This window comes from Bombus vancouverensis, chromosome 5 (genome assembly GCF_051014615.1).
Source record: "Bombus vancouverensis nearcticus chromosome 5, iyBomVanc1_principal, whole genome shotgun sequence".
NCBI lineage: Eukaryota > Metazoa > Arthropoda > Insecta > Hymenoptera > Apidae > Bombus > Bombus vancouverensis.
In genome coordinates, this window is record NC_134915.1 from 15,629,876 (window position 1) to 15,657,303 (window position 27,428).

The following is a 27,428-nucleotide window of genomic DNA, read 5'->3' on the forward strand; positions in this document are numbered from 1 at the left end:
AGTAATGAAAAAAAAAATTATCTTCCCTTTGTACGGGTCAACAAATATTATTAAGTATTACAAGCATATATTTAATATATCCGCTTGTTAATTGTAATATATATACCTATTATTATATTATATAGACACATAAAAATGACTGAGAATTCCTAATTCTAAAGATTTCCTTTAACATGTGCTATATAATCATTATTATAGATCATATAAGCAAGATAATATGTATTATGTACTTAATCAATTGTAAAGAATAATTGTATTCAATTTACTTGCATATGTGATAGTATCGTTCCGATATAGTAATAATAAAAAAATAGTTTGTGCAACTATGTAATTAATAAGATACATATTTCAAAACTTTCTCTTGTATTTTTTAATTATCAACAAAACACCTAAAATGTATTGAAAATATTTGTTTTGAATCGCAATAAAAAATACAATAAATTTACATTTTTTTATATAGACATATTAAATTGTAAATATAGGTAGTTCTTGATGAATGAATATTAATAAAAAACTTAACATACCTACAGTAAGTATAACCATAACCTGGTCTGTACATTCATAAGATATAAATAAAAATAGTTATATTTTTATATGTTTATTTACTATAAAATATATTTATTAATTTTTTATTTTGTAGATACATATATATGATATATGTATATACAGATAATTATATTTTATTTGCTATGTCCAAGAATTGACAGAAGTAACTTTTTTATTATTTTTCATAATATTAATTTACAAACAATTAATTACATGTATGGAATACAATACATTAATAAATAACTTCCTTACAATGTATTATAACATGTAATATAAAATGTATAAAACCTCTGTATTAAATATTTTTCTTATATTGTGAATATCTGTGTCAGTATAATTATTGACTTCCGATTGTGAATAATATGCAAGCTTTTCCACGTGTCGTCAAGTAATACGTCGCAATAATGAATCTTTCAAATGCAGAAAAAACAATAAATGAAGAAATCGAAATTTCATTATTAATAAATGTCGTTAACAATGAAGGTAAATGAATGATTTTGGAATATACGTATATGTTTATATATCGTATTAGGTTATATCGTCGGTCAATATATTTTGCTATAATCAAATTTTGTTTTATATTTTATGTTACTTGTTTCAGGTCATAACCTGCCTATTTGTGTGCAACATATATTAAATGGAAATTATAAAGATGTCATAAATAATAAGTTATCTTCAAATCTAATTCAAGAGTTGAATAATAGCAATAACGTTTCCAAATTAATACATGACAATATAGAAAAAACAGACTCGCATGATTCTTGGCTATGCACAGGCATAGCTTCTTTACTATATTTTATTCAACAGAATTGGACAGGCCCACAAATTGAAAAAGATATTGAATGGCAAAAAATTAAAGAAGAAAATATACTTAGAAATTTATCGTTACACGATGAATGTAATGCAAATGTTAAAATGTCGGATCTTCTTTACTTTTCTAAGATGATATTCTCAAATAAAATTCTACAAAATGCTTATAAAAGTTGTATATGGTGGTTATTTAGAGCAAATCTTTTACATCAACTTATACTAAATGAAAGTTCCGGTACAATATTTGATGAGACTGAACAGTTGATTCAGAAAATCAATGATTTGCAAATGCTGAAAGAAAATTTGTGTTGCGAAACATTATTTTATATTGAAGCTGCACAATTTTATTTTTATTATAGGAGAATTCAAAATTCAGAAAAATATGTTAAACTTGCTCAAGAAGGAGCGAAATTAAGCTTAAATCTTGAAGGTGCATTAGGTAAACGTACAAAATATCAAGAAGACAAGGCACAACTATTTTTAGGAATAACTTTAGAAAAGGAACAGTTTCCTTCTAGATATTGTGAAAATTTACCAAAATCTTTGGATTTGAATGATGATATTAGATTAGAACATATTCAATTTTCAACAAATATAGAAAATACACAATTAGGAGCAATAGAAGAAGCTATTATATTAGCAAAATAGTAAGAATATATTTTACATTTTTGTTATACTATATTTATAAAGCAAAACTCATATTTTATTTTAAATTTTACTTCTAATAGCGTTCAATTACAGTTATCACAACCAAAGGATAAATTAACAGATGAAGAAGTAACACCTTATTTAACTGTAAGTATTTTTGACTTTTATATTTTTTATTTTCTTACCAAAGATTATTTTTTAATAGGTTGTGGTAAATAATACAAGAAATTGGTCCTTAAAAATAGCATCTCTATATCATCGGTGTTCTTTAGAATCTGAGGATAAACGAACTGTTGAACGATCAATGATACAAATGGAATATTTAATACATGAACTAAACAAGTCAAAAATCTGTGTTACAAACAGAATGGACCTATTCTTTGCCAGTGGTCTTAAGCCAGTTTGGGCTTTAGAACAAATGTGGGCACAATTGATGCTAAGTGTTGGGTTAGTAAAGGGTGCTTTGGATATTTTTTTGAAGAGCAAACTATGGGAAGAAGCTATTGCTTGTTACAACATATTAGAGCTAAGACATAAAGTATATATTTTAGTTTATGTAATTTCTTCTTAGCATACATGAAACACGTAAATTTATATTTTATTTTTAATTTTAGGCAGCAGAAATTATTCAGCAAGAAATATCTAAAAAACCATCAGTTCAATTATGGTGCTTATTAGGTGATGCAACTCAAGAACCTAGTTGTTATGAAACAGCATGGGAACTGTCTAATAAAAAAAGTAGTCGAGCTCAAAGACATTGGGGATTTTTTTATTTTGCCAAACAAAATGTGCGTACATAAATATAAGTTTGAAAAGTTTTCCCCTTTTCTTAGTAATTTAATTAAATACATATATTATTTTTTATTTTTAAGTATGAGGAAGCTATACCACATTTAAAATTATCAGTTGAATTAAATAACATTCAAGAAAATGTTTGGATTAGACTTGGATTTGCTGCTTTACAAGTGGAAGATTGGAAATTGGCAGCAACAGCATATAAACGTTATTGTGCACTAGAGCAAACAGTTTGTATTAATATTTTCAATTATTAATTTGTTACGTAATAATATACATTAAAGAATTTGGCGATTTAATTATAGACATTCGAGGCTTGGAATAATTTAGCAAAAGCTTATATAAACCTAGGTGATAAAGTAAAAGCTTGGAAATCTCTTCAAGATGCTTTAAAGTGTAACTATGATCAGTGGCAAGTTTGGGATAATTTAATGGTTGTTAGCATTGACTTAGGACATTTTTCAGAAGTACGAATACATAATATTAATAAAATAACATTTAACCTTCCCGAAAATCATATATCTTTTAACGATTTATGTCTTTTACACATTTTTCTAGGTAATTCGATGTTATCATCGTATTTTAGACTTGAAAAATCACCATTTAGATGTTCAAATTCTTGATATACTTACTGATGCTGTATTAAACAATGTAAATGATTCAGATGGAAAGTCTGCACAAAAATTACTTCCAAAAGTTTTAGAATTATTTGGAAGAATTACTTCATTTATACCTAATATTTCTGATGTTTGGAGAATGTATGGACAACTTACTTTTCTTAAAAAAACTGATATTGATAATGACAAAGCACTACACTATTTACACCAAGCACATCGTATTGCCGTATCAGATCCCAAATGGCTTTTACAAGAAGAATCAGTTCAGAAAGTATTACAATTGTGTTGTATGTTAGCAGAAATGTATTTGCAATATGTTTCCAATTGTGAACCTAAGAAAAAAAGAACACTGTTAGCAAGTGCAAAATTATCTCTTCAGGGAATTGTGAAAAAAGTTAAAGATAAAGAGTGGAATATTGAAAAGATTTGTATATCTGTAGAAAAAGTTGAAAAATATTTAAATATTGTAATAATTGAATTAGAAAAAATAAAATTGACAAATTGAAGAATATATTTTATTTTTATTATATGCAAAATGGCCACATTATGTACTAATTTTTACTCGAAAAGTACAAAATTATATTGTAATATTATTATATGTTAGCATTAATTAATTTTTACATATAGTCTTATGGAAGTTAAGTATTACGTTTGCTCTTATCATTTTTTTTTCACAGTTTGAATAAATTATAAATTTACATACATTTAGGTTCATGGATATTAAATCATAATTTTACATTGCAAATGTAAACTTTAAGATAGCCAAGTTTATGAGCGTGTGATAGTATCCATGGTTATAATTTATCTATAGTCGATTCGTAAAAATTCTACGTTAGGTTATTATCAAACGATGGCATGGCAACTATTTAGTCTTACTTCAATTACGATCACGAGAACGTAACTCTGAGCAATATAAATAAATTATATAAATCAGTAAGATTTTATAAAACTTTATAATATATTAAATATATTTTACATATCAAGAAAGTTAAGTAATTATGGAAGTATTAAAAATTTTTATATAAAAATATATAAAGTTTATGAATTACAGAAACGTTAAAGACTATAAGAATATTAATTTTTTAAAATAAAATTTAATTAATTGTAATTCATTACTTTTTTTAGATGGCATTTGCTGGAAAAGTTGTATTAATAACTGGAGCTAGTTCTGGCATTGGAGCAGCAACTGCTGTACAGTTTTCACAACTTGGTGCATTATTATCATTAACAGGTCGTAATATACAGAAATTAAATGAAGTCGCTGAACAATGTAAGCCTGACAAACCATTAATTGTAACTGGAGAACTAACTAATGAAAGTGATGTTGAAAATATTGTCAAATCCACTATTAAACATTATGGTAAACTGGATATCCTAGTTAATAACGCTGGTATATTAGAAAATGGAGGCATAGAGAACACTTCATTAGAACAATATGACAGGTATAAGTCTATCTTTTGTATATCTAGCTTAAATCAATAAAATTTAATCTTAATTTTATACAATATATTAAACATGTAAATATTTTAGAGTTTTCAACATAAATGTACGTTCAATATATCATTTAACAATGTTGGCTGTTCCATATCTAGTAGAATCTAAAGGTAATATTGTGAATGTATCAAGTGTAGTTGGAATAAGATCCTTCTCAGGAGTTTTAGCATACAGTATGAGTAAATCAGCAATTGATCAATTCACACGATGTATAGCTCTTGATCTTGCACCAAAACAAGTATGTTTGATTTGAAAACTTATTAATTACAATAGTAGCTTTTATATTTAATCCTTAATTTATAGGTGAGGGTTAATGCCGTAAATCCTGGTGTAATAATAACAAATCTTCATAGAAGTAGTGGAATGTCAGAAGACCAATTAAAAGCATTCTTTGCTAAGAGTAAAGAAACTCATGCACTTGGCAGAACAGGAGATCCTAGCGAGGTTGCAAAAGCAATTACATATTTGGCAAGTGACGATGCCAGCTTCACTACAGGTGTAACTTTATCTGTTGATGGAGGAAGACATCTCATGTGTCCTCGCTAAATTATATTTTATATATGGTGGAAATAATAATTTTATACCTTTTTAATTAAAAATATGATAAAAGTTACATTCAACATTAATATATTGTATTCTTTTTAGAAATATTTCTCATGTTAAAAAAAGTAACGTTTCTCAATAAATAAATAGTTTAAATTTGATTTCTTATTATATAATGCTCACAATGTATTAACCTATACTAATTTACCACATTATTTGCTGACTTGTAAATATAGAACTATTAACTACTCGTTTAAATTGTATTGTAATACCACAATAAAAAAACATAGCAAAATACTTTACTTTAATTATATTAAGACAAAAAATGATTTCAATATTGCTCAAATTGAAATAAGAAGATAATTGAATTTCAACACAAAAAGAAGATTTTATTTTATAAATCTGCTTATATTTCTTTCAATGTTGAAATTTTTGTTACTAACAAGCTAAAAATAAACAACTTTCAATAATTTATTGTTGTCAGAGGAAATTGTAAGAACTAATTTATGTTATGATAATACAGGAGTAAAAAAAAGTTATGCATAGATAACCCGTAACATGCGATAATTATCAGTTTAAACAGAATTAAAAATCTAAGGAAAAATTTTCCGTAAGTATATTCACAATGTTATATTTAATTCTCATTTTATATAAATATGAAATTATTCGTATAACATATTAAATAATTTGTTTTAAAAGTAGTCCATTCATTTCATCAACATGAATTTATACAACTAAATAGCGTGTAAATATGCCACGTCATATAACGAACGCTTTATCTTCTTTCAAGATAATATATTATGAAGCATTAAAGTAACATTCATTCACGCTACTAGTTACGTTACTAGTCTGACAGTCTGACGCGAAATCAAGATTCGTTATGTCTACCAAAAGCATACCATACTTTTTATCAGGGTCGGTAGTTAGGGGGTTTGGCAGAGGTTCCAAAGCCTTGGGGATACCTACAGGTAACACTCAACAATTTCATTTTTGTTTGATAGATTCGAAAATTTTGAAATTAATCAGAAACAATTTAAAATTACGTTAATGTTGCAGAGAATAGTTTAGAATTGTATGCAATTGAAAGACATAATCGCTTTATTGTATACATACTTATTGGCGGGAATATATGAAATATGTTAAAAAGTTATTTAATATTATATATCGTATTAATCACTATTTTATTTTGTGTGTTTATTCGATATGTTAATCGCTTTTTATTAAGAAATATTTTGATTTAAAAACTTGCGAAAGTTAAACTAATTGTATAAATAAAAAAAAATAATTTTTTTCAATAATATTTTGTTAATATTGTATGTAGTTATAAAATTATTTTTCTATAGCAAATCTTGAAGACGAGGTAGTAAATAATTTGCCTGGTGATCTTAGTACTGGAATTTATTATGGATGGGCTTCTATAGACGGACAAACTTATAAAATGGTTGCTAGTATTGGTTGGAATCCGTTTTATAAAAACGAAAAAAAGACGGTGGTACGAATGTAAATTATAATTAATTGGATACTTGATAACATGAAAATTTGAAAACATTTTTTAATAATGTATCATTGTTGTAGGAGATACATTTAATGCATAAATTTGAGAACGATTTTTATGGGAAACAAATTAAAGCTGTTTTTACGGGATATGTACGGCCAGAAAAAGATTTTACTTCTGAAGGTAAATAGTAACTGTATCAAAATTTGTCCCATCTTTATTATATTAATCATTATCATTTCAGAGGAATTAATTCGAGCGATAAAAGATGATATTACAATTGCCAAAGAACAATTACAGAAACCAGATATGGCGGTTTATAAAGATAATTCATTCTTTAAGGAATAATCTGATTGTATAAGAGTACTATAATCATAATTTGTATTACAAATGATATGATCATGTTATGGCAATATTTCCTCACTATATGCGGAAATAATATTAACTCATACTCTAATTAGGGATAATGTCTATAATATAAATACCTTTAATTATTAATTTCATATTATATATATGTATAACTTGCATTATATAATTTCTATTATTTTCAATATACATACAATTATATATATAATATATAACTATATATATATAATTAAATTAAAAATATAATTCATAAGTAATTAATATTAACTATGTTGAAGTAGTATCTGATGGTGATGAAGTTGGTGGTGGAGGTGGAGGTGGTGGTATAGATATCCATGGCAATTTCATTCGAATAGGAACTTGTGACACTTGTGGTAGCCAAGGAAACCTTACATTTGTAGATGAATTTGGATGATTTTGTGGTGTTATGTATCCTGGAGGAACTCTTGGACATGTATTGAAAGGAATTCTAGGATTTAGATATGTTGAGCTACTATTTTCACTATAGTAATTGTGTGAGCCATAAAAATTTTGATTAAGACCACTAACATTATGGTTCATATATTGCACAGGTTGCAGTGAACACATTCCGTATCCATAAGGTTCACTATTAGTTTGATAGGATTGTGACCATAAATTCTGAGAATAATTTTCTGTTTGTGTAGAAGGAAATCGTCTATCTCCTCGTGCATAAAATCCTTTCCTTTGATTCTGCATACTTCTATTCCACGGATGATTGGTTTGCCATCCAGTAGTAGGTTCTAAAATTATAAATGTTAATAGAAAATACAAATGTTAACAAATAAAAAGATATAAATATTACATAAGAAACTCACTAGAAGTACGCTTTCGTTTAGACGGATTTTCAGCTTCATTAACATTATTTATTTGTTTTGCTTTTAGTTGTTCATAATAAGCCCGTTCTTCCTCATCATCTGAAAATTCTGGAGGATCATCCGCATTTGCATCAATACCCCTGATTCTGTAATAATCATAAATTGCTTACTATATGTTTAATTTCTTATAAATTAATGTAATAAATATAAATAAGAATAGTATGTATAATTATATACATATTTAAATATATAAACTCACTTTAATAATTCATGTAGAAATACTAAAGAAGTATATTCCGTATTTGGACAGTAATAAACAGTCATTCCTGCTGTAATGTTATATTCTTTTATGTGCTCAGAACTATTGAATCGCACACAATAATGAGGTTCATTCACTTGTCCAAAAACATCGAATATTTTTCCTAACGTCCTTTGTCCTTTCTCAATAAATAAAACTGTATCTAAGTTCAATGTCGGTTTGTCAGGTTTTGGTTTTACAACTACTAGTTGTTCAACCATCCATGCAACCTGTAATTTAATATTATCTTATGAAGATATTATCCTATTTTCAAGATTATCCATATATGTATTAATTTAATATTTATAAATACCTCTCCTAATGGATCACATAATACTTCAGGTACACTAATTTTTAAGTCTTCAATAGGAGGTAAATCATCTAATTCAGTTCTCATTTCATTATTCTTTTTTCTTCTTACATTATTTTCTTTGCCTTTCCTAAATATACAAGAAATTGCTTTAAAATTTCGTATAAAATTAATTTAATGTATAAAAATTTACAAAAATGAATAGCATACTTGCTTGAACTATCATCACTATCTGAATCATCTGATTCAACTATTACTGAAGAATCACTGCTACTAGTAGAATCGTCGCTATCGCTTTCTTCACTTGACGATACTTCTTTATTTTGCCTATAAGTTTGCATCTGTACTTCTTTCAAAGATTGATTTTGATTGCTATCACTTTTTGTTTCATCAGTATTAAATTCTGTTTCTGAATCTGAATTGCCATATTCTATAGCAATACTAGTAAGAGAAGATACTTTATCACTGTCTGTTAAAAAGGAAACATAAATTGCAATTGTTAATTTAATATCAAAATTATTTGTAATGTATAATATAATATATATAACAAAATTGTTTATAATTTTGATTATGATAATAAGTATATCCCTATATCCTTACTTTGAGCCAAAGATACTGTATTTATTTCACGTATGATACAAATATCATCATCACTTTTTTGTTCCAAGTTTTCAAATGTTACATCTTCATTTGTATTCTGATTTCTGTCAGTATCGTTAATAAGTATTTCATTTTGTTTAGTATTTGACAGTATGACTGATTTGTTTTGTTCGGCTTGTTCATTCATGTCATCTTTCTTATTAGAATTTTGTTTAATTTCAGCATTATCAGTTATAATTACCTCGCAGTCATTTGTAAATTGACTTGTCTCATTAACATTGATTTGTGTAGTTTTTTTGTACAGTGAATAATCTTCAATAATTACTTTGTTTGGAACGCAACTACTTTCTTCAACATTTGATATAAGGTCCATAAATCCATTATTTGAATTTCTGTTTTCTATTATTTCTTCTATTATAACCTCTTCCGTATTCATCATAATTTAACTTTAAATTGCAGGTTATGATCAATAGCAATAAGCAGACTTCACTTTAAGATGTATTATAACCATTAACAAATACGCAAGAAAATATATTTCTCGTATAAAGTTTCATAAACTTCACATAAATATATTTATTTCTATCAATCACGTATATGTCACGTAAATTTAAGGGTTCGTTAATAAAATAAAATAGCTGCGTCGTAACGCAACTATTACCTTTATTTTCTAGCACAGCACAGGTTTACACTGATCGGAGAGATCAGATTTACTGTTCGATGGTTTTGTCTATTTCTCCCCAGGTGTTCTCATCTCATTACGGAGAAAAGCTCGGTGTGAGTGTGCCCTTTTTAATTAACAACGCGGATTGGCTGTTCGCACCTTCCGTTAGGAAAAGTGAGGGTAACGATCCACGATGCCAATTGGTTATAGATCATGTTAATAAATGAAGATAAGAGGAGAAAGCCTCCTACCAACGCGGCTAGTAGGTAATATTGTTTATGGGAAAAATCATTAGGTAAAACTACCTGCTTTCCCCGTAATTAGTAAGGATGTATAACAACCTAAGGGCTGTTTCAAGGACCATCCATAAACAGATAACAGAAATAATAAACTTAAAAGTTTAGGTTTATGGTGGGTCCCTGGGGTAATTGAGGGTGCGCGGTGGCCTCTGATAAAATTGACGTTACATATACGTACGTACCACGTAAATATATTTATTTCTATCAACCACGTATTGAGATGCTATTGCACTGTAGTGTAGGTACTGATGTACAGGACATGTATATATAAGTAAACACGACTATAGTATGACGATTATATATTTTTAAAAATAATTATTTTTATTATAATAAAATATTTAATAATTTTTTATATTTTTAAATTTGTCTAAAATTATACACATAAAGAAGGACAAAATCTTATATGATTCTTAAATATTAAAAGAAAATATAAAATTTTACAAAAATTTTGTAATTGTTAAAAATATTTCGAATATTATTGTATATAATAATTACACACAATTATTTTTATAGCATAATATATGAATTACAATGTATATTTTTTTATTAATTTATAATTTATGTTTAAAAAATTTACGACATAATATTTTATTCTCTCGTGACTACGCTTACAATTGTTTGGATAATTTTTTTTCCATTTTGATGATTTAATAGATTCAGAAGGGGTTCCCTCATCTTTTGTTCTAATAATTTGACTAATTCCATTCTCATTCCTTGCAAAAGTTGAGCCACCTAAGTAACATTAAAAGTATATTTAACATACAATTATCATCTTTTTTGTTTTAATTTCAACAAACGCGAATAAATATTCTTACCCTATGAGATTCAACATCAAATAACATCCAGCCATCTTCTAATGATACAATAAATATTCCATCATGCACTTCTATTTTTAATTCGTAATCAGAGAATAATATTAGTGGTAAAATTGGTACCATTGATACTTCTTTGATAAATATTTTACTTGTTTTCACTTTTTCTTGAAATACTAGATATGGACTAGGAAAATGACCAACGTGAAAGTTGACCGAGGATGGATGGATACTAACGAAACTATCATTTTTAGTTTGGAATCTAAGTTGTTCGGGTCTCGTTTCTGTTGGAACTGCCCCAGCAGGCTGAATTTGAAAAGATTTTTCTGGCGAAAGAACTTTTACTACATTAGGATATAAGGCTGCACAAAGTAGACCTTGCAGAAGTTTATAATTATCATTATTGATGTTCAATTCAAATCCAGTAATTTCTATAATCTTGTCAACATTTGGTTGTCGTTTAGGTAAATTAACGGGGACAAAACCGATTGAAACTAACAATTCTAATAACTGATACTTTATATCTGCCAAGGAATATAGTGTACGCACAGACAGATAGTTTTCTTTTGCAAAAGCATGGCCTGCACTAGTATTGCGTGTATATATTTCTAACCATTTCTGTCAAAAGAAAAAGTATCTTTGTATTATAATTATATATTATATACATTTTTATATATTTTTATACATTTACCTTATATGCTTTGAGAATAGTTAGTTGATCAGAATTGGCAGTAAAAAATTGTTTTTTTGCATCAATCTCGTGTCTTTTTTCAAAAGGTATATGAAATGGATTTTTATGAGATAAACATGCTGCTATAGTAAGTGCGGAATCAAGACAGCAGAAGATTGCTCCAAACAATATTAATTTTCCGATTCGTACATTTACAGGCAATGCTGCAAGATGGTGACCTAGTGGGGTTAATGTACATTCGGAATTAAATGCTCCTACATCTTGTAAACGTTTAATTGCACTACTGATATTTTCTTCTGTTGGTGGTTCCAACATTTTACCTAAATAGAATATTATAATGGATATTAGAAAGTTAATTAATGATATAAAACTAAAAATATATTTTTATTACCTAAAACTTCATGTAAGTCAACTTTTGTTCCGTTATGTAGAAGTTGAATACGTAATAACAGTGGTTCTAACGGAATTCGTAATATCTCAGGTACTGGCTGTGCTGAAAAGTGGTAGTTGAACCTGAAACAATTGTTTAAATTGAATAAATATTGGTAAACTTTACTATAAGATTTAATGTTTTAATGAACAATAATTATACATACTTGTACGAGGTATATAAATGAATAGATACTCCAGGCATTACACGCCCAGCGCGTCCTTTTCTTTGTAATGCATTTGCTCGTGATACCCAACACATTTCTAAACTTTCCATGTTTTGGTTCGAATTAAATCTGGTCTCTTTCATCTTTCCACTGTCAATTACAAAGACACAATCATCTATAGTAATAGACGTTTCAGCTAAATTTGTGCTTAATACAATTTTTCTAGCGATAGATTTTTTAAAAACTAAGCTTTGCTCTTCATTAGATAAAGATGAATGTAATAATATAATAATAAATTTTCCAGTCTTTGGTGAAAAATACTCATTCTTATTCAATCGATCCTTCAGTGCAATAATTTCAGCAAATCCGGGTAAGAATACCTACAAATTTAATATTAATTTAACTACATATTGTATATTTTTCGTATAATAAGAAAACTTAGTAAAAATACTTACTAAAATGGAACCTGTTTTAGGATAATTGTGTTCTCCACAAGTAATCCACTGCAATGTTGTCTCTATAAGTTCATAATTAATTGCGTTATGATCCATATAATATAAATTTTTTTGTGCCTGGCTATTATAATCCTTATATCTTTTGATAATCCTCTCTAAGTCTAGATCTTCATCGGGTCTAGATTCCTCAGGTACATAGTGAGAGCGAGCTGCAAGCTGTGATGCAATACCATAGCTAATTTCTAGTTGCTCCAAACCACCTTTATATCTACGTGTAGCTCTTGAATGTTCTGTTAGAACATAATTCGTTTTTTCATATACATCTTCCACAAAGATTTGTTCTACAGGAAACGTTCTTCCTGGTATACATAAAATGGGAGCTCCTTTAAAGTATGTGGAAAAAATCTCACTTCTAAGAGTGGCACTCATAAGTATTACTTTCAGATTTGATCTTCTGGACAGTAATTCTTTTAATAGCATCAAGAGGAAATCACTAAAAAGGATAAAACAGTTAAATAAAATTAAACAAATAAGTATAATAGATAACTTACCTTTCTGCACTTCTTTCATGAACTTCGTCTACAATAACATGTGTAACATCTGATAATTCTGGATTCACAGCAAATCTTTGCAACAAAATTCCGGTTGTACAAAATGTTAATCTAGTTCTATTAGAAATTTTACTTTCTAATCGTATTTGATATCCTACTGTGTCACCTATGCGTTCATTTCTTTCTGTTGCAACCCTTTCTGCTACTCCTATTGTACTTATCCTTCGTGGCTGTGTACATATTATGTTAATATGTTCTTTGGATGCAGATCTATTAATAATCCAATCATCTAATAAAAATTGTGGCACCTGTGTACTTTTACCACATCCTGTTTCACCAGAAATTATGATTACTTGATTTTTGTGTATTACATCTAAAATTTCATACATCTTTGACCATGCAGGCAACCTTTCCCTAATTTCTATCATCTTGTTATATCTGGGATTTGTTAGTTTTTCTTTAAAAATTTTTTCAATTAGATCATCTTCTTTCAATATTCTGTCCCAACTAATATTATTTCTGTTTTTCCTATGTATAGACCCTAATTCGTAATGAGTAGCTACATTTGTTTCATCTTCATTTTCTATGTGCCTTCGAAATAGTAATTCACTTTGATCTAGAAATTGTTCTTTATTTTCTACTAAATATCTTTTTATATCATATTCATTTTCCAAAAGAGATATTATTGAAAAAATAGAAGGTGTTCCATATGCAGATATTGATAATGCCTCTTCGTACAACCTTCTTACTATTCTTAAACAATTTATACTTGGAAATGTACCGTCATTTTTATACAAATAAAAATAAGGCGGTTCATAAGGATATTTACAACCTAATGAAATATTTAAAAAGATTAAATATAAAGTCTGCACATAATTTATATATTAATTACGTAACATATTTTATATTTTTTATGTAAATAATTATAATACCTTCAGGAAATCTTATTTCTAGGGTAAAACTCGGATTCTCTCTTTCAGGCATTCTTAATACTTGTGGTTGTTGATGTGAAAATTTACATCTATTTCCAAATCTACATCTTTTATGAATAAATAATCTGCAAACTTCTCTTTCCCTTCCCTTTTCTGGCTTCTGCCTAATCCTTGGAATTTCCTGTCTTATTTCATCATTTCTTATTAAATAATCCAATTTAACTTGTACAGTCCAAATTTGATTTTTTATTTTTTCAGTAAATATATTCCCATAAATAGATTCGAGTGCTTCTTTTTCCTCATTCTTTCTTTCTAATAAATCTATTGTATCAATGTCATCGTGTATCTTCCTTCTTGCTATATTTTCCAATCCATAATATTTATAAAACAATATTTCTAAAGCTTTTCCTACATCACCCTCTGTATGTAATAGTGCTTCATTGCAATGTGATTGATGAAAACTTAAAACAATATAAATGGTCATTTATAATTGTCCATTATTTAAAATTTAACAAACTTACCCATAACTTTCAAGTTTAGATGTTGCAAATTGCCTAGTAATTTGTTCTTCGGTTTTTGGTGTACTATCCTTAGAAGAATAATCAACTATTCCTTTAATGACCAAATTGCCCCTTTCCACCCAATATTGCTTGTCTAGATTGGACTTTTTATTTTCAAATTCTGATGCATCAGAAAGCTTAAAACTCTGTTAAAAAAATATGTTACTTTCTAATAATACATTTTAAGAGATATGTATACAATAATAAATTTATAATGTCTATGAATACATACAGGACCATAAATATGCTTTAAAGTATCGTACAGCTGGCGTTCAGATTCTTCAGATATTCTTAAGGTTTGCAGTTCTGCTTTCCGTATAGAGCTACTTTTATCTTCCATTGACACATTTCTATCAGATAAACATAAGTAATTTTATAAATTATTTACAAAAGTAATTTTAAGACATGCAAGAATAGTATCTCGGACGATAATCTAATTATATTTAATATTAGTTCTTGTGTTAAAAAGATATGCTTTTAATAATACATTCTAATTATCTTTATTTTATTACATTATTTTTGTAACATATAAAAGGTTATGTTTTACTTACGTGGTATCTCTATCCACATCTTGTCCGTCTAAGAAGAAATCATAATCAACGTGAAGAGGGTTCATTTTGATAATATATATAAATAATTTTATAAATTAACTTGAAAGATATTCATAAATCTGTATTTTGATGATTGGGAAAATGGAGGTTAAGAGGTAGTAAATGTACAAATAGTGGCAGTTAGAGATCTATGAATGAATTTATATGCTTCCCTTCCACGTAGTGCCAACCATTCTATCTAACTAGAAAATACGTTAAAATCGAATTTTATTTTTTGTTTTATTATTTTTTCAAATGTTACTAACAAGTAAAAAGATAAATATACGTTTATTTATTATATTCGAATGTTATTCGAATAGTTCATCATTTATTTTCAATTTGATAAATAATCGCCTTATTATAACCACAAAGCAACAAGGAATTTCCCCCAGGATGCCATCGTGCATCTAATACCGTAATATTTCGTGAAATTGATATACAACTCGCATTATGTGGTGTCCATTCAAATATATACGCACACTCGCAAAATATTAAAAGGTGAGCGCGTGTAGGATTCCATCTTGCAGCTAAATATTAAATTTTTAATATAATTTGATATTGCACAGAGAAAATATATATTGTTGAAATACTCACCTACGATAGTATTTTCAAGAAGTAAATAATCAAGATAATCATCAATAATATTCCATATCCACAATGTTGTAGGATAAAGTTGATGTTTCACGGCCAAGTATTGCCCGCAAAAACTAAATTTTAAAATATCAAATTTTGCAATTGACAATCTCTCAATAATATTCTTCCTTCCTATTTTTATATTTACTGGTCGTTCCGATTTCTCTTCCACTATAAAAATCGACTTTCTTAAATATCAATTATATTTATATAAATGTCTATAAAAAATTACTTACAAACGTGTCTATCGTAATATCTTGTATTTTTATTCGAAAATTTTGGTTGAATTATACGTTCTTCATATACCTTATTCAAATAATTTTCTTGAATTACGGGTTCAAGATATAATTGCAAAAGTGGTTTCCATGTCACGTGATTTAACAGTAAGATCTACAATACAAATACTTTTACTGAAATATTACTATAAATGTTTGCAGTAATATAAAAGTGCAGTTTAATTCATCAAGATATATAAAATTATAAACCATTTCATTAAATCCTATTACAGCTAATAACTGTCCACTGGGCATCCACGTTACATTTTCGATTCCTTTTAAACACGTATAATTTGCACATTCCACTTGAGATAAATTTACAGTTTGTGTAGGAGAGAATACTGCGATATCTCTTTCGAATATACTCGAATAAATAATTAATTTTGCTTCGTCGCTAAAGGAAGACCAAATACATAATAATTCGCTATTTGGAGACCAGCATAATCCATCAATGCTTCTTAAACGACCACATATTAATTTCTAAAATTAAAAGATTTCAATATCATGTAGAAAACTCTAGATATCATTATAAAATTTTTATAATTTTTTTTATAAATCTTATCATAAAAATCTAATTAATTCTTTTACATTAAATTTTAATAGCATCAAATTGTATTTACGGACTTTTTAAAAAATTCTTCCTTACTTTGTAAATATAAATAAAAATACAATATTGTTTCAGCTAAATTCACCTAACGTTTAAAATTTACTAAAAAAGGTAGAGTCAGATTAGATTACATTAAGTTGAAAAAGCATTGAATCTTTTAAATGTTTCCTTATTTTCTGACAAAAAAGACAAAAGCCAAATAATCAAAACTAAAGAAAGTCATTAAACTACATAATTATCATGTTAAAAAACGCAAGATATAAGAAAAATATAAGCAAAAAAAATTGGTGATAAAAATATAGACGAAATTCATATCTATAGTAGTAGCAATATAGTAACCTTTCATGGTTTGAAATGAACGAAGACAGAGCGCATAGTGCACTTGTGTATGACTTTTGAGGTTAAATTAATGTTTTGAAAATTAATTTATTTATTAAAAGCAAGATATGACAACGAGTTATATATCGTGTGCCTGCAATAGAGTTCCACATTCGGCTGATTGGGGAAAAAATGGACTCATTTGCTTTGCAGCATGTCATGCAGTTGCAATTTATGATCCGTACATTTCAAAAATTGGAAAAATAACGCACACTCTTCACCGACACAAAGATCGTATTAATACTGTACGATGGCTTAAACGGAGAGATGCGAAACCTGAGTCAGAGCTATTATCAAGCTCAGTAGATGGAACAGCTATTATTTGGAGCAAAAGAAATGAATTATTTAAATGTAACTCTATCATAGGAGTTGATGATACTCTAATCTTTTGCAACTCATTATACATTTCTGATCATGACTCCGTAAATGAGGAAACATCTGCGAAATTGATAATATGTACTGGGTCTGTTAAAGGAGATCTAAGAATATGGTTAAGAGATACAGATGATAATGTAAAATGTTTACAAACGCTTACATTTGATAAGAAATTACCAATAGAAGCTTGTTTTTCTTTCCTGCCAAATAAGCATTTACCACTTCTGGCTATTGCAATAGAAAATTTTACAATTGAATTGTATGTAACTAATTGTAATATCATAGAAGAATCATATTTTGAAAAAGTTCAAGTTTTAGTTGGGCATGAAGATTGGGTACGATGTATGGACTTTAATTGCGATACAAATAACAGTATTTTGCTTGCAAGTGGATCTCAAGATGCCATGATACGATTGTGGAAAATTTCTGCAAATAGTACAGAATTTTCAAATGATGAGTTACATCAGAAAGAACAAGTGTTTATGGCTAATGGCATAAAATATAATATTACTTTAGAATCTATCCTTTATGGTCATGAAGGATGGGTTTATGGCGTACATTGGTGTCCATTACAGCTTGATAATAAGAATAGAATTTTAAGATTATTATCTTGCTCATTAGATAAATCTATGATTATATGGGAGCCAGATGAAGTAACTGGGATTTGGTCCGAAAAAGTAAGAGTGGGTGAAGTTGGTGGCAATTTAATGGGTTTTTATGGTTGTAAATTTAATGATAATGGATTAAATATATTAGCACATGGTTACCAAGGATCATTTCATATTTGGGAATACTCAAATATTATAAAAAATTGGATTCCAAAGTCTAAACCAAGCGGTCACTTTAGTGAAGTGATTGATCTTTGCTGGGATCCAAATGGAAGGTTTGTATTCAAAATTATATACATTAAAAATATATATACATATAATTCATCAAAACAATATACAATTACACATTGCATTACAGGTTTCTAATTACTGCAAGTACAGATCAGACAACAAGAATTCATGCAGCTTGGAAAAATGAAACAGAATTTTGGCATGAAATTGGACGTCCACAAGTTCATGGATATGATATGTCTTGTTTGGTTATGCTAACCCCTTATATGTTTGCTTCAGGAGCAGAAGAAAAGGTTGTACGTATATTTACAGCACCAACAACATTTAGGAACTGTTTAATGAAGATTGCCAATGTTGATGATTTCAAAAATATGGTGGCTGATAGTGCATCAGTACCTGCTCTTGGATTAACAAATAAGGCAACATTTAATGATAATATCACAATTGAAGATGTAGAAGTTAATAAGTTTAAAAATGAGGATTATACTCCTCCAACAGAAGAAGAGTTAATGCAAAATACACTATGGCCAGAGTTACAAAAGCTTTATGGCCATGGATATGAAATATTCTCTATAGCTGCCAGACATGATGGATCATTATTAGCAACTGCATGTAAATCAACATCACAAGAACATTCTGCAATATTATTGTGGAGTACAAATACATGGGTCCAAGTTCAGAAACTTATGTCTCATCAATTAACTATAACACAAATGGAATTTTCACTCAATAACAAATATCTACTATCTGTTTCCAGAGACAGAAGATGGTCATTGTTTGAATGTAAAGACGATATGTATACCTTAATTGCAGCTAGTCTAAAAAAAGATAGTCTTCATACTCGTATAATATGGTGTTGTTCATGGACACATGATTCATTCTTCTTTGCAACAGGTTCCAGGGATGGAAAAATTGGGATTTGGAATCCAAACTTTACGGACAATAAAATTGTTCCAATTACATCCTTGGATGTAAAAGTTTCAGTTACAGCACTTGCATTTTCATTACAGAGTATTTCTCAAGATTTTTATGTTTTAGCAATAGGATTTGAAACTGGATGCATAGAAATACAGAAATTAAAAAAGTTCTCTAATAATTTTGAATGGGAAAAATACATAATGTATGATACTTCTCAAGCACATCACTTAACTGTTAGAAGGCTTAAATTTCGGCCTCAAAAGGAAGATTTTAATATTTTACAACTAGCAAGTTGTGGATCTGATCATATTATTAAGATATATGACATAGACATTTTAAAATGAAACAATTTGTAAAAAATATTTGTTATTTTTATATATTAAAACCTGAATTATTTGAATTAAACTATTTACCTTGCTTAGTTTCCATGTGTCAGTTTTATAAATTTCTATATTGTCATTACCCTCAATTGAAACTACCACTGCTAGTTTATTACCATCTGGACTAAAATATAATTTATGGAAAGAAGATTTCATATTTTGTATATGAGTTACACTTTGATCGTCCAGAGACCACACAGATATCTGAATCTAAGTATTTTAGTAATCTTAATATATTGAAGCATGAGTTCATTTAATATCGATCAAATTTATTACTTACATTAAAATCTGACAACGTCAAAATGTATTTACTATCAGGAGACCAACTAACACTTTCTAAACCAGCACTGCCTTCAATCAATTTATATTTCCATTCAGGATAACGAATAGAATATACTTGAATAATAGCTTTCTTTATATTTGCACATAGTATGTATTCAGTATTTCTAGACCACTCCAAATACTGTGATAAAAAAAAATGAATGTAATAAAAAACGAATTATGGTATTATAAACACTTTATTTCTTTTACAGTATATAATTCTTATTTCACAGTATTAAATATATAATAACAAAAATTAAAATAATAATTGTCTATATATTATCTGTTTAATCATATACACTAACCTCGATTATATCTGGAAATACGAATGAATGAATAGTGTCAAATTTCTTGTAACCTTTTATTGTTAAATTTGTTTGATATGCAGTTGCAAAAAATCTTCCATCCTTAGAAAAATCACATAATTGATTATTTACTCGTATTAAATCATTTTCTACTTCTAATGACATCGCGTCACTGTTAAATTATAACGTATTGTTTTAAAAATTCAGCTTCGCCAACACAAACAATTGCGATATGATCTGGAAGAAAATGCGTAAGGATTTATTAAATCAATTTAATAAAGAACAAAACGGTTTCAATATCTAAGATAAAGATCTAAAGAATATTTAACGCGCAATATTTTCCTATTATGTATATAATCCGATATGTAAATACAGAAAAATATAAATTTATGTTTAATATGTTGGTTATAATGAATTTGAAAATGATAGTTCCAAACAGTCGCAATATACGAGCGTTCGTGTATATGGTGTCTGATTACAAATATTATTATAATTCGCATTTTTATAAAATATTATACAAACTCCTAAATTTTCAGATTTATAAATGAAGTGGTAATTTTTCAAAAAGCTATATATTAATAATCAATTAAAATGATCAAAGACTTTATTATTCCTGTAAATAAAGATGAACTTTTACAAAGTCGGAGTGGACAATATTTTGTTAAAGAAATCGTTCCAATACGATTGTTACCACAAGCTCTAGATGGTATTTCATAAATTTTATATATCTCTATACATTACTTTCAGTATTTGTTACAGTAATTTTAATCTTACTACAGAGATTCGATCAGCACTCCAAGCAAATGGAGCCAGTTTCATTTTAGACCATTTTAATACATTTTTCTCTATAATTGTTCATGGAAATAAAGTTGAATTAGCAATTATTATGCGTGCTTTTACTAGAATTCAAAAAGGTAATAAAATTCTTTTATTTTGGTTACTATATATTATAATTATTTAAATTATTACATTGCATATAACTGGTAATATTAACTTCAATTATTATTTCATGAAGGTATTGAAATGTTAGTACTTGATATGGAAAGTATATTCGAAAGAGGAAATGAGTTGGAAGAGGAACATAGATTGAGTTTGTTAAATATAAATAAAATGCTGGCATATTTATTTTCTTGGTTTATTTGCCATATAGATGATGAGGTTTTTAAAGATGTATATGATAAATTAATAGGCAAGGTATGATATCTATAATTTAATTGTACTAATTATGTTAATAATTCCTTTTTATAAATAATATTTTCATGTTAATATTGTTTCATTCACAGCGTAAAAAATCTACAAAGTCAGATATGGAAGATGAGTGGGAAAATAGTAGGGAGAAAGCTTTAGAGTACATCTATAGATTGTTACAATTACCATTATCAAAACTTTGGCAACCTCCTATTGTAGAAGACTCATTTATTGTGTATGTTTATATGCATTAATTATCAAAAAATATTTGTTTACATATAACACATAGTTATAATTTAAGCAATTATTTTAATATATATATGTAAGATAAATATATGATTTCTTATATTTTAGATTATTCACTAAAGTGTGTTATAAAATTTTGGAACAATGTAAAGATTCAAAACAGAAATCCCTGAGGCAAACTATTTTCGAGGTACAGTTCTACATATTCCATCAAGTTATTTTTAATTAAATTTGATTTTAATTGTTTTGATATGTAATTATTAATTTTTTTTAAAAAGATTTTAGGTACTTCAATTAAAAAATATAATCATGGTATAAGCTGTGTGATAAGAATTATTCAGGTATGTATATCAATAATTAAAAGTTTTGTTTCAATATAAAAATATACTAAGTGACTAAATTTCAATATTATAGTTAGTGAAAATACATGATGCATTAGCATCTCACATGGCTGTTGGAGTTATTCATATGATTAATGATTGTGGTTGTAATGGTTTAGTGAAAGAAATAATGAAAGAGATTGATCAAAGTGAATTATCTGAACTTGACAGTCGTAATATATCAATATTCTTAGAGACTATTGCTGCTTCAGCACCAAATCTCATAATTCCTATTCTTGATGATGTGATGGATTATTTGGGTAGCGAGGTAGCCCATTTTACATTAGTTCAACTATAAAAGTACATATTACATTTATTTTATATTTATTACTACTATGTTTAGCATTATGCTATGAGAAACTGTACTATTAGTATTATACGTGAGGTTGTACAAAAAGCATTGACTGGAGATGATCTTACGCAAGAACAGAAGGATCAACGTGATGAGTGCCTTAATAACTTAGAAGAACATATTCTTGATAACAATGCTTATGTCAGATCAAAAGTTTTACAAGTTTGGCAACATTTATGTTGTGAAGGAGCTATTCCACTAGCAAGACAAGGAAAACTTTTAGCTACTACTGCATTACGTTTAGAAGATAAAAGTGCAAATGTACGAAAACATGCATTACAACTAATGCGTGCTTTATTACAAAGCAACCCATTTGCAGGAAAAGTAAGTGGGAAAAATTATATTTTATATAATCGTCTTGGGTTAAAAGTAAAATTATATGTAATATGAAATATATTTACAGTTAAATAAAGTAGAAATTTCTAAATCATTAGAAAAGGAAGAAATAAAATTAAGAAAGTTGCAAACTGAAAGAGTTAGTAAAAGTGCTCGTGGTGACAAACAAAGATTAGAATTATGGAATACTTTACTTCCAGAAATAAGAAAAGCATTAAAAGAAGTTACTGATGATGGAAAGAAAAAGGACAAAAGCCAAGGTGCATATAGAATCTGTATGTTTTGTTTCATTATGACAAATATATCTAATCTAAACGTACATTTGTATTTTACATATCAGATGATGAAGTTGAAGAAGAAGATATTAATTCTGATACAGCGTTTGAACATGTAAGACAATTAATATTAAAAGAAAAAATTCTCGAAGCAGTAACATATTTGTGGAAAGTTTGTATAAAATTAAAACAAAGTCCAGATATAGAAGTTCTTTCTCCTGAAGCAAAAGAAGAATGTCTGTTTTTACTTCTATTGAAAACATTTATGGAATCTGAAAGTAATTTAGATAACATAGGAGAAAATATAGATGCAGTACATTCAACAGATAAAAACAAAGAGGAAGAAGAAATAATATCAAAACGAGTTGTAAATTATTTAAAAGTATGTTTCCAAGCATTTTATGTTAGTCATAATAAACTACTCGTTTAAAAATTATATACATAATAATATACTTTTCTAGAATTGTTTGGAATTTGCAACTGAATTAGAGGTTGCTATACCTATGGCGGAAAAATTACTTTTTTCTACTACAGCAACCGATGCTATCGAAGCATGTACTTTACTTGGAATTGCTCATCAATTTGGTGTAGCTGGAGCTGCAGCCGCTATACGTGATGCTTTATTTCAAGTATTTCATCGTGATCAATCAGTACGAAACAATATAGCATTAGTGTATAAAGATATTTACTTAAATAATCATAAAAATCAAAAGTCAAAACGACAAGAGGCTCTTACATGTGTTAAATCATTAATTGATTTATTAAAAGGACTTCAACCAGGTCAAAGTCAAGCTTTAACTCAGCTTATATTAACATGGTATAATAATAAAGATATAGGCAATGACGTATTACAGGTAATGATATAAATATATTATGGTTTTTAATTTTATATGTTTATGTTATAAGCAAGTTATGTATATTTGTAATTTATTTAATAGGTTCTATGGGAAAAATTTTCGATGAAATCATCAGACACAGATTTATTAGATAGCAGATCTGCTTTAATGTTAATAACAATGATAGCTCAAGCTCAAAGCAGTATTATAATTGATAATTTAGAGGTATTAATAAAGGTAGGGCTTGGATCACGAGCAAAGAATGATCTTTTATTAGCCAGAGATACATGTAGGGCATTACTAACTATAAAACATATGAGTGATGATATTGAAAAGACACCTGTTAGGTATGTTAAATAATAAGAATTAAATAATTGTTCAAATGCATTCAATAATTATAGTAATGATCAGTGCATTATTCATAGGTATCCCAATGATCATGAAATGTTTAAAGAAATTCTTACTTTACTAATAGAAAATTTTGCAAATTTAGAAAATGATGGATATATTTCATTTGCAACTGATGCCATTAATGCGATTTATCATGCAAGTATTTTAATGATATAATCTAAATTTTATATTTAAGCTTTACTAAAACTATATTTTAACATTTCAGTTAGCAAATCAGCCCGATCGCTTAATGAAGCAGTTATTATTACAAATCTGTATTCAGGGAAAATTTAATAATGATTCATCTGAAAATACTGTTCCGTTCTTTTTGTTATCTAAATTATTATATTTAGTTGGACATATTTCAATTAAACAAATGGTACATTTAGATACATCAGTCTACAAAGAATTAAAACGAAGAGATACTATACGAAAATTAAGAGAAGGGAAGAATTCAAATAAAAGTAATAAAAATTTGAATAGATCTCGAAGATCAGTTACTCCCAATTGTGCAAGACAAATACTTCGCAATAAGGAGGTATATAATATTGTTTATAACATATATTTATTTTAAAATTTGTTCAATTATTAATTTTTGTTCTTAGATAAGCATTTTAGAAGATAATGGAGAGGATGCTGTGGAAGGTGCGGCAGAAGATGCAGATGCAGAGTTTATAAATGACATTCTTGAAAATCATATTGTAACTGGAGATGGACTTTTAGTAACATTTATGTGCGTTTTTAATGTCCATACTTTTTACCATACTAACATTATTTGTCTGAGTAAATGTCCATACCAAAATTCTTACAGTCCATTAGTACTAGATGTATGCCAATATCATGATAAGTATAATGATGAAGATGTACAAGCTGCTGGAGCTCTTGCTCTCAGTAAAATGATGACAGTGAGTTCCAGGTTTTGTGAAAAATCATTACAACTTTTAATTACAATACTAGAACGTTCACCATATCCTAATATTCGGGCCAATGTTCTTATTGGGATAAGCGATCTTACAACTAGATTTCCAAATCAAATTGAACCATGGATGAAACATGTTTATGGCAGGTATTTAAAAACAGAGCTTAATCAATTTCATTATCCTATTCTACTATCTAGGTTATCTGCCTAAAGCATAATTAATTTATAGACTTCGTGATGAAGATATGAATGTAAGAAGTACTTGTGTTCGAGTTTTATCAAGTCTTATAATGAGAGAAATGGTGCGTGTGAGAGGTCAGATATCAGAACTAGCTCTCTGTATAATTGATAAAGATCCTCAAATTCGACAAGATGCAAAGCAATTTTTCAAAGCACTTTCACAAAAAGGCAATGCTCTCTACAATGTGATGCCTGATATATTGTCTCGCTTAACTGATCCTGATTTAGATTTAAGAGAATCAGATTTTCAGGAAATTCTGAAGTATGTATGTTAGTAAAGGGAAATCATAAAAATACGATAATTTACTGCAATTAATTTATTGTTCAAAATATTTCCAGGTATATTTTGAATTTATTACAAAAAGAAAAACAAGTTGATGCCATTATTGATAAGATTTGTGCTAGATTTAAATTGGCTACGACAGAAAGACAATGGCGTGACTTCGCGTATTGTCTTTCACTTTTGCAATTTAGTGCGAAAAGTATACATAAGAATATATATTTATTTAAAAAGTTAAAAATGCGTTTAAAATTTTATGAAATATCATTTTTTTCTATAATTAATGAATTTTATTTAGGTATACATCGTCTCATTGAAAGTTTACCTTTACTGAAAGACAAAATTCATCATAAACAAGTTTTAAAAGCATTACAATCTGTTATTGAACAAACAAAGAAAAAACCAAATACAAAAGTAGCATGTATAGAATTGGAAGAAAAAATAGAAGAACTTCTTAAAGGAAAAGACAAGTCAAATGAAGATGGTAGTGAAGTAATGCCACCACCACCAGTGCCAAAATTAAGAAAGTGCAATAGTAGACGCAGAAAACGTAGTAGTAGCGAGGAAGAAGAGGATGATAATATTGATAGTGATCCTGATTCAGCACCCGTAACAAAAAGTACATTTCTTCCTATATGAAAATAGTTACTTAAAGTTACATATTTATTACCTAACATGTAATTGTTTTAGTAAAAAGTTCTAAAAAACCAAAATCGCCTGAACATAAATCGAGTTCCGATTCAGATTCAGATAATGGTGTATCAAAGAAAATTTCTAGAGAACAATGTATGTATTATCTTGCTAAATGAATAATCTTTTCATTATATTTAATAATTATTTCTTTCACATTAGCTACAGTGAATACACCAACAATAAGTGTTTCAAGATTAAGTCGAAAGAAGCGTGTTAGTTCAGTTTCAACTGCACCGTCACCGTCGCCATTACGGAAAAAAAATAAACAAATTAGAACGTCAATGCGTTCTTCACAAAGATATTCACTACGTTTATCTCAATCAAAACAAAACCATTAAAGTTTGCATATATGTGTAGATATACCTCATTTTGTAATTTGTTATGTAGCTTAAGTTCAGGAAGTAAAGCAAGTGAAAAAAATATACTTTTATATCTTGATCATTTTAATAAAAATCGAATAAAATATAAAATTGTTTTTTATAATTGTACTTTTTTTCTTAATAGCATCAAATATAAAATGAAATTAATGTAAATTAATTTCCTTCATAAAAATCTTTTTAATGTTAAAATATTATCTCTATCTTAATTTTTAATCTCTTCTCCTTTTAGAAAATATTATGAAAAAGTATAGCAGTTTTATATAAAATATAAAATATTATTATAGAAAAATTTATTTTAATGAAAATTATGAACACTTGATGGAACACTTAGATGATTAATGATAATAGTATAAAAAAAATATATATATATATTTTAT

The 27,428-nt window shown here is 27.6% G+C and overlaps 6 protein-coding genes across 8 annotated transcripts; 4 read left to right on the plus strand and 2 right to left on the minus strand.

Moving 5' to 3' along the window:
- Nucleotides 1-871: 871 nt before the first annotated feature.
- Nucleotides 872-5,614, plus strand: LOC117158433 (3-oxoacyl-[acyl-carrier-protein] reductase FabG). Of its 3 annotated transcripts, XM_033337314.2 has the most exons (11): nt 872-1,029; nt 1,148-2,003; nt 2,085-2,151; nt 2,210-2,542; nt 2,619-2,792; nt 2,877-3,029; nt 3,105-3,266; nt 3,358-3,687; nt 4,542-4,858; nt 4,947-5,148; nt 5,214-5,614. In XM_033337314.2, exons 1-11 carry the CDS (start codon nt 951-953, stop codon nt 5,454-5,456), a joined length of 2,916 nt encoding a protein of 971 aa, XP_033193205.1. In that variant the 5' UTR covers nt 872-950; the 3' UTR covers nt 5,457-5,614. The 3 variants fall into 3 exon arrangements, with proteins under 3 accessions (XP_033193205.1, XP_076475007.1, XP_076475006.1); XM_076618892.1 differs by lacking the exons at nt 872-1,029; nt 1,148-2,003; nt 2,085-2,151; ... (3 more) ...; nt 3,105-3,266; nt 3,358-3,687 and adding an exon at nt 4,214-4,349; XM_076618891.1 differs by lacking the exons at nt 872-1,029; nt 1,148-2,003; nt 2,085-2,151; ... (3 more) ...; nt 3,105-3,266; nt 3,358-3,687 and adding an exon at nt 4,252-4,402 and having other exon boundaries at nt 4,540-4,858.
- A 311-nt stretch (nt 5,615-5,925) lies between these two features.
- On the plus strand, nt 5,926-7,571 carry Rfk (Riboflavin kinase). Its single transcript, XM_033337315.2, has 5 exons — nt 5,926-6,063; nt 6,244-6,421; nt 6,797-6,945; nt 7,029-7,131; nt 7,193-7,571. Exons 2-5 carry the CDS (start codon nt 6,334-6,336, stop codon nt 7,294-7,296), a joined length of 444 nt encoding a protein of 147 aa, XP_033193206.1. The 5' UTR covers nt 5,926-6,063; nt 6,244-6,333; the 3' UTR covers nt 7,297-7,571.
- LOC117158432 (uncharacterized) lies at nt 6,834-10,136 on the minus strand. The gene is made up of 6 exons (XM_033337312.2): nt 9,359-10,136; nt 8,969-9,227; nt 8,762-8,888; nt 8,410-8,678; nt 8,151-8,296; nt 6,834-8,075 (listed from the first exon to the last, which is right to left on the minus strand). The coding sequence occupies exons 1-6, from the start codon at nt 9,795-9,797 to the stop codon at nt 7,582-7,584; spliced, it is 1,734 nt and encodes a 577-aa protein (XP_033193203.1). The 5' UTR covers nt 9,798-10,136; the 3' UTR covers nt 6,834-7,581.
- A 628-nt stretch (nt 10,137-10,764) lies between these two features.
- LOC117158398 (putative ATP-dependent RNA helicase DHX57) lies at nt 10,765-20,848 on the minus strand. Its single transcript, XM_033337245.2, has 17 exons — nt 20,537-20,848; nt 20,191-20,373; nt 19,944-20,120; nt 16,624-16,893; nt 16,375-16,528; nt 16,100-16,309; nt 15,467-15,494; nt 15,148-15,265; nt 14,877-15,061; nt 14,356-14,816; nt 13,424-14,255; nt 12,873-13,365; nt 12,418-12,797; nt 12,213-12,334; nt 11,822-12,141; nt 11,134-11,748; nt 10,765-11,050 (listed from the first exon to the last, which is right to left on the minus strand). The coding sequence occupies exons 1-17, from the start codon at nt 20,699-20,701 to the stop codon at nt 10,907-10,909; spliced, it is 4,857 nt and encodes a 1,618-aa protein (XP_033193136.2). The 5' UTR covers nt 20,702-20,848; the 3' UTR covers nt 10,765-10,906.
- Elp2 (elongator complex protein 2) lies at nt 17,204-19,951 on the plus strand. Its single transcript, XM_033337247.2, has 2 exons — nt 17,204-18,656; nt 18,740-19,951. Exons 1-2 carry the CDS (start codon nt 17,467-17,469, stop codon nt 19,872-19,874), a joined length of 2,325 nt encoding a protein of 774 aa, XP_033193138.1. The 5' UTR covers nt 17,204-17,466; the 3' UTR covers nt 19,875-19,951.
- Nucleotides 20,849-20,969: 121 nt separating the features above from the next.
- On the plus strand, nt 20,970-27,185 carry Cap-D2 (CAP-D2 condensin subunit). Its single transcript, XM_033337244.2, has 21 exons — nt 20,970-21,242; nt 21,316-21,450; nt 21,552-21,730; nt 21,820-21,959; nt 22,079-22,160; nt 22,249-22,311; nt 22,385-22,618; nt 22,694-23,026; nt 23,106-23,298; nt 23,379-23,695; nt 23,775-24,167; nt 24,252-24,496; nt 24,575-24,695; nt 24,766-25,077; nt 25,145-25,272; nt 25,351-25,605; nt 25,688-25,960; nt 26,038-26,180; nt 26,277-26,597; nt 26,669-26,764; nt 26,831-27,185. The coding sequence occupies exons 1-21, from the start codon at nt 21,128-21,130 to the stop codon at nt 27,007-27,009; spliced, it is 4,257 nt and encodes a 1,418-aa protein (XP_033193135.1). The 5' UTR covers nt 20,970-21,127; the 3' UTR covers nt 27,010-27,185.
- Nucleotides 27,186-27,428: the final 243 nt, after the last annotated feature.